This window comes from Borostomias antarcticus (assembly GCF_949987555.1).
Source record: "Borostomias antarcticus genome assembly, chromosome: 19".
Lineage (NCBI taxonomy): Eukaryota > Metazoa > Chordata > Actinopteri > Stomiiformes > Stomiidae > Borostomias > Borostomias antarcticus.
The window spans coordinates 18,271,905-18,279,404 of NC_140252.1; the positions used below are offsets into that span (position 1 = coordinate 18,271,905).

General features: G+C 54.7%; 1 protein-coding gene across 1 annotated transcript in view; it reads right to left on the reverse strand.

The window, feature by feature from the left end:
• sash1a (SAM and SH3 domain containing 1a) overlaps positions 1-7,500 on the reverse strand; it is a gene marked incomplete at both ends in the record, with an annotated part of 103,677 nt that overhangs the window by 36,140 nt on the left and 60,037 nt on the right. Inside the window, 2 exons of the mRNA XM_084454115.1 lie at positions 3,482-3,531; positions 3,805-3,855. Coding sequence (XP_084310241.1) covers positions 3,482-3,531; positions 3,805-3,855 — 101 coding nt within the window. The remainder of the gene's footprint in view (positions 1-3,481; positions 3,532-3,804; positions 3,856-7,500) is intronic.

The following is a 7,500-nucleotide window of genomic DNA, read 5'->3' on the forward strand; positions in this document are numbered from 1 at the left end:
GGACAATGAGCCCAGCAGCCCCAGAGGAGATCAGACAGGAACACCGGGAACACGACCCCCGCTGGGGTCAAGGTAGAGGTCAGAGGTCGGGGGGTCACAGGTAAATCCTCTCTCAAAGACTGGAGGACACGGGAGGGTAGTCACATGGACAGGACACACACACACACACACACACACACACACGCACCAGAGAGCTTAGCTCTATAAACAGTATGCTAGTCAGTCCCATGTGATCCTATGCTAACGGGGCGCAGTGGGGTCGTTCTACAGCGTGGCTCTGTTGCCCCAAACCGAGCTCCTCTCCTTCCCGGACACACAGACCTCCTTGTTCTACACTTTGAACTCACAGCACGCTGCCCAAATGGGATTATCCGCCTTTGAAACCGTATCAAAGGCCGCTCTATTGACCAATCGAATCATTCGAGCGACGGGCGGCCAACCGAGCGTCGAGTCTTGCGCTTGTCTGCCGTGGAAAGGCAGGTCACCTCCGATGCCCCCCTCTTAACGATAACATTAGGACATGCGGTCAGGTCAGACAGTCTGCACAACACTTTCATCTCCTCCGCAAATTATTATGTTACGGCCTTCTTCTACGAGAGACGGCGCTTCTGTCTTGACTGTAAACAAGTAGTTTCCCTCCCGAGTCACAACAATGTCCGGCGAATCGATCGCCGGCAACAACAGGAAGTCGCGCGCCTGAGACCGGCCTGGCCCCGCCCCTCCGCGCTCCGAGTCCGCGTTCTGTCATCGCCTCGTTGTCGAGACCCCCGCATGCGAGTGCGTTATGGGAACGCTGCCCGCTTCCTGGCTACATAGCGGTGAGCGAGAGAGAGAGAGAGAGAGGGAGAGAGAGAGAGAGAGAGAGAGAGAGAGAGCGAGAGAGAGAGAGCGGGCGGGCACCAGGCTGGCAGGGCCCAGGGGAAGTCTGGGTAATCTCCTGTGGGGGCCATTGTCTTCTGAGGGAAGGTGATGATAGGAGGGGGGGGGGGGAGGAATGTGTTTGAAGAGAGAGAGAGAAGAGAGAGAGAGGGAGAGAGAGGGAGGAGGAGAGAGGAGGAGAGAGTGGGAGAGAGGGAGGGAGAGAGAGGGGGGGAGAGAGGAGAATAAAGAGAGAGTGGGAGAGAGGGAGGTAGAGAGAGGGCGGTAGAGAGGGGGAGAGAGGAGTAGAGGGGGAGAGAGAGGAGAATAACGAGAGTGGGAGAGAGGGAGGTGTAGAGAGAGGGAGAGAGAGAGAGGGAGGGAGAGAGAGAGAGGGAGGGAGAGAGAGAAAGAAAGAGGGAGAGAGAGAGAGAGAGAGAGAGAGAGAGAGGGAGAGAGAGAGAGGGGGATGTAAAGTCAGACAGAAGGCCAGTCAGTCAGTCTGACCATGATAGATTGCTGCACCACAGAGCTGCTGGTCCCGGAGGAGAGGGGCATGCTGGGAGAGAACGAGGGAGGAGGGAGGAGGGGGAGAATGAAAGGATGGAGGGGGGGAGAGGAGGAGGAGGACAGAGCCTGGCCAGAGCGCGGGAGGTCGGACGGAGAGGCGGAGTGGAGACGGGTGAGGAGAGAAAGGGGACAGCATTTACGGCGGGGGGGCGCGGGGCTCCCTGGGAACTAGGAAACGTGAGGGAATGAGGGAGGGAGGGAGAGGGAGGGGCGGAGGGAGGAGAGGAGGGGGAGGGGGGGGAGGGCAGGAAGTGGTCGGGGTGAAGGAAGGGTGAACCCAGGCCCCTCTGTCAACGCAGACCCAAAGAAGTGGGCCTCCCCACTACACAGGGCTCTGTAGGGTGTATAGAGATGGTGAAGAGAGAGAGAGTGGGGGGGGGGCAGAGAGAGAGAGGAGAGTTTGAGTGTGTGTGTGTGTGTGTGTGTGTGTGTGTGTGTGTGTGTGTGTGTGTGTGTGTGTGTGTGAGACAGTGCAACAGAAAAGAGTGTGATAGAGATAGAGAAAGAGACGTAGAGAGAGATAGAGGGAGAGATGTAGAGAGATAGAGAGAGAGATGTAGAGATAGAGAGAGAGATGTAGAGAGAGAGAGATGTAGAGAGAGAGAGAGAGATGTAGAAAGAGAGATGTAGAGAGAGAAAGAGGTAGAAAGAGAGGTAGAGAGAGAGAGAGAGGTAGAGAGAGATGTAGAGAGAGAAAGAGGTAGAAAGAGAGGTAGAGAGAGAGAGAGGTAGAGAGAGATGTAGAGAGAGAGAGAGAGACAGAGGCAGAGAGAGAGAGAACGCTCTCTAAACAAAGGAGCCCCCCTGGTCTCGGTGGCGCTGTGAGAACCCGAGTGGGACGTCACTCCCTCCTCCGTTCCCCACATCTGGTCTCCATCACCCGGGGGTCCGTGTTCCTCCTCAGGGAGCCCGTGGCGCGGGGGAACGGAGCGCCCCCGTGGTACGCCCCCCCTCCCCGACACGTGAGGCCCGCGCCAACTTCCCAGCGGGAACGCGCTCGGAGTCGAAAGGAGCGCATCGGAATTCGGAGCGTTTGATTCACACACACACACACACACACACACACACACACACACACACACACATACACAGAGGGTTCTTCGATCCCGGCCCCGCCTCTTAGTCGCGATCCATAGCGTGTTCCTATGAGTGATGTCATCAATCCACGGCAGTTCGATAAGTCGCTATCAGAGGGTCGGCAGGTCTTCTGGTGAGTGCGTCGCTCGCTGTGTCTTTACGGTCTGAGGTGGTGGCAGTTTGGGTTCACACACACGCACACACACACACACGCACACACACACGCACACACACACGCACGCACACACACACACACACACACACACACAAACACGCACACACACACACACACGCACGCCAGGACAGGAACCAGCGAGTAGAACTCCGCCCTCGGCCTGTCCCATCCTGTTCTCTGGGCCAGGCACTTTTCTTTGAAACCAGGCCATCCTCTTCCTCCCTTACTCTCCCTCTCTCTCTCCCTCTCTCTCTCTCTCCCCCCCTCCTCCTCCCCCCTCCCTCTCCGTGGACACAATGGCAGGAAGCAGGAAGCCTGGGGGGTCAGGAAGAGACTAGCGTGGAGAAGGAAGCACAGAGACCAGGGGTGTGACGGCAGAGGAGGGGTGGGGGTGGGGGCGCTTTGGCTTCAGTCGTGGCACTGCGCTGTATGTGTGACTCACATCTGTGTGTGTGTGAGTGTGTGCACGCGCGCTTGTCAAGCGCGAGCGCGGCGTGCACGTTTTAACGGGTGACACGGCGGCGTGCGCGTCGGTCTCGCTCGGCCTCCGCGGTCGAGGTACCCCCCGAGCCGGAGCCAGATCACAAGACGTCAGATCTTAGCGCCCCCCGCAGGTTCCGCCGTTAGCTCTGGGCACGCTGAAAGGCTCGATGTGATTTGTGATTCATGTGCATGTGTGTGTGTGTGTGTGTGTGTGTATTTCTGGCTGAACCCGAGTTCGCCGCCGCGTCCGTCACACGTCCACGGATGGACGTTGGACGGACGGAGGGACAGATGAGGGACAGATGGAGAGTTTCTTACTTTCTCTCCGTCTCCGGAGTGGACAGCTCGCTGCTGAAGCCCAGCGACTCCTGTGGACAGAAGAGGTACTGCGGTCAGCCTTGGCGCATTATCTCCCGATGCCCCCCGTGCGACATCCCGGTAACGTTAACGTAACCTGACGTCGATGCGACGTTCAGGTAACGTTAGCATAACCAGTCCGGGTAGAGGTCAGATGAAGGTGATGTAACATTATTATATAGTATTACTCTCTTAAAAGGGGCCAGGAGGCTTATAGAAGATGTATTACGTTACCCTGGTGAGCTTTTAACAAAAGTTATGAAATGTGGAGGTTCTGGACTCACCTGGATCTCGGACCGAAGCTGCAGGGAGGTGGAGCTGGAGTCAACTTTCTCCTGTTAGAGAGAGAGAGAGAGAGAGAGAGGGAGTAAAGGAGAGAGAGAGGTTAGAGGAAAGTAGAACAGACATGGATATGTCGTATGTAAACAAAGGAGGCGACGGGTTCGTGTGTCTTCTGAGAGGAGAAGGTGATATTTGGTGACGGTAGATGAAGAGCGAGCGGCTGTTCACGGTTCACTCCTGCATGTCAACAAAAACAAACAGCGCCACACGTGCGGGAGGACACGCCCCTCCGCCGTGACTCACGCTATCCGGGCAGGTGAAAATGCCAGAAACCCCCCCCCCCCCCCCCCGAGTCATCGACAAACCTGACAAACGTGTTTGTTCTGAGAAAATAACAGGGCACGGAAAGGGTGTGTGTGTGTGTGCGTGTGTGTGTTGTATAGCCTACTTATGGAATCCAGGGGATCTCTGATTAACAATAGGTTAGAATAACTCCGATGACTGTTCATTTGTCAGATGGGCAGCGTGGCGACTGACGCTAGCTGGCTCCGCCCCTCGTATGACCCTGCGTCACACAGACGGGGAGGGAACCCCTCCGTGATACTGAGCAATCAAACCCTAGCGTAGCATAACAATACTCACAATCATACTCGCAAGTATACTCATAATCAAAACCATTCTCATATTCATACTCACAGCCATACACTTAACCAAAAAAACAAACATATTCATAGCCATAGTAACTATACTCAAAACATTAATTAATAATCATATCCATAACCATAAACATGATATATGCAATATTATATGCAGAAGGTAGATTGAGTAGAGTCTGGTTTTGAGTTTAAAATGTGTGTGGGGTCTGTGGGCCTAGAGCATGCTGGTTAGGGTTAGGGGTGGGGTCTGTGGGCCTAGAGCATGCTGGTTAGGGTTAGGGGTGGGGTCTGGGGGCCTAGAGCATGCTGGTTAGGGTTAGGGGTGGGGTCTGTGGGCCTAGAGCATGCTGGTTAGGGTTAGGGGTGGGGTCTGGGGGCCTAGAGCATGCTGGTTAGGGTTAGGTTGCTACTGCCTCGCTCTCAGCGCGTCGGCCATGACCACCGGGCCTGGTCGGTCTGTTAGAGAGCACGCTGGTGCTGCTGTTGTTGCCTAGGCCTCAGCCCCGTCGGCCATGTTAACCACGGCAACCAGGCCTGCTTTCTCTGTCAGAGAGCGAGCTGGCAGCGGCAGCATATGGCTAAAGCAGCTGCTGTTATTATGGGCAATCCAGACATTACTGTCTGACACACACACTTTCAGCTGAGAGGCAGAGGCAGAGGGAGAGAGGGAGAGAGGGAGAGAGGGAGAGAGGGAGAGAGAGAGAGAGAGAGAGAGAGAGAGGGAGAGAGAGAGAGAGAGGGATCCAAAACAACAGGATAATAACACGTTGAACCTCAAATATAGACCTGGAACATGAGATTCATGGTGTTTTTCTTGAGGACCCATTTAGTAATGTCTTTCAGCCCTAAATAGCATGTTTGCAGTATGAAATATCTTTTCCACCATTACCTGAAATATATATTATTACCCACCGGTCAGACTAAACTTCAGGTGCCGGTAAACAACCTTGGAGTGTGTATTCTAAGAGTGAACCGTAACCCTGTAGTGAAGTCATTTTCCTGCTTATTAAGCAACAGGTCCTCTGTGGCTTCGGTGTCTCTCTCATTTTAATCCCTTTATATTGAAACTCGTAGAAGAGCAACAATGGTGCCCTCTCACTCCCCTCAGGAGAGGCTGGTTCCAGTCAAGCTAGGCTAACGTTAGCGAGCTAGCCTCTCTCCTAGCGAGTCCTTCTGCGCCTACTTGAAAGCCGAATATCACAGCGGCGCGGTGTTAGCGCAGGAGAGAGCTGCTCTCGGTTCCCACCAGCTAGGCCTTGAAAGAGGGGAAGTGGATTCTGCTGAGTCGGTCGGGGAAAGCCTCAAGCCCAAACACAGTACAGCAGGTTCCCGTTGCCAGTCTCTGTTTGACTCAGGTCTCCACAAATCCACAAAAAAAAACAGGTAACGTTTCTCAAAACAGAGCTGAAATGACCACCTTCGTATAATGACTTCAGTTTTCTGTCTGTATTTTTTACTTTGTAACCCCCCCCCCCTGTTATTCAACTGTTTCACCATGGCAACGTCAGTGATGTTAGTTCCAGGTTGCGACACGACAACGGGCCAATATTGTCAAACGGTGTTATTTTCAGAACCGTTGGCGAGACCGTTGACAGTGCGGGACGTCTGTTGGCCCTGGTCTAGACTCCACGCCATGTTAAATGTGTGCTGGGCGGTGATCGCTACGCTGTGGTATGCGTGACTAAGACCGATCCTGATTGGTGGGTCAAAGGTCCTCCGAAACCGCCCCTTGGGCACGGCCGACTGAACAGGACGCCAGCCAATCGGAGGACGGGCTCGGGCTGGCTCCGTCGTTCCCGCCCAATGAAATCCGGTGGCAGAATGAGGTGGAGAGGAAGTTCTAACGTACTTCCTGTGGGGAGGAGGAAGACATCGAGGGGGGATTCTGTGGAAGCGATATCTCCACACCCAGATGATGGGGACACTGCTCCCAGATCCCTGTGTGTGTGTGTGTGTGTGTGTGTGTGCGCGTGTGTGTGTGTGTGTATTAATCACATCCTCTGGGAGGTAGTTCGGTGAAAAGGGAGATTTATTTGACTTTCTCCCTTTCGTACTTTTCCTTCCTCCGATACACAAACGCTGGCGTGTGTCTCGTTACCGACCACTTAAAGTAAATAGGCAGTGAAGGGAATTGTGGGAGATTTCCTCCAGAGTGTCATTACTCCAACACGTACGGGCTCCGTAGCCCAGGGGGGGGGCCTGGGCGAGGCCGAGGTGAGCCTGAGAACGCACCACGCCTTAGTTAGCAGAAACCCAACCCTGTGTTTAACCTGAACACCTGGCAGTGGTGTAGAGGAGGGTATATGAAGTATATACGGAATATACCCACTTCTTTATCCATGGACCCACAGTAGACCCACTTCTTTATCCATGGACCCACAGTAGACCCACTTCTTTATCCATGGACCCACAGTAGACCCACTTCTTTATCCATGGACCCACAGTAGACCCACTTCTTTATCCATGGACCCACAGTAGACCCACTTCTTTATCCATGGACCCACAGTAGACCCACTTCTTTAAACGCCACTAATGTAAAAACTGTGCCATTTCTGCTACAGTACCCCTGGTTCCTGGCAGTCTTTCAGCCGGTAGGCCGGTTGTTAGCCTAGCCAAGTAGCTAGCTAAGAGCGGATATCTTGGCCTGTCCGTCCGTCCGTCTATCGGTCTGTCTGTTAGAGCGCTCACTCACAGAAACAGATGAGGCGGGAGTCCGGAAGCTTCTTCTCCTGAGCGCAAATCCAGAGTCAGGGGAAGGTGGGGGGGTAATAAACGCTGTGTCTCTCCGGGGGAAGCGGGGTTTCCCGTAAGGCGAGAGCAGGTAGTGAGCGAGCGTCCAGGCCGTGGCTGTGAAAGTGTTTACCCAGAGGCCTCTGCTACGGGGGCCCCGGCTCCGGCTCCTGACCCCGCAGCCCGGGGCCCCGTGTGGACATGTCTGCACGGAGGAGGAGCAGCTGAGTGGATTCGGAGTACAGAACCGGGTCGGCCGACGTCCGCCAGACAAAAATCCGGCCATCTACCCCTTCGGCGGGCTCAGCTTCG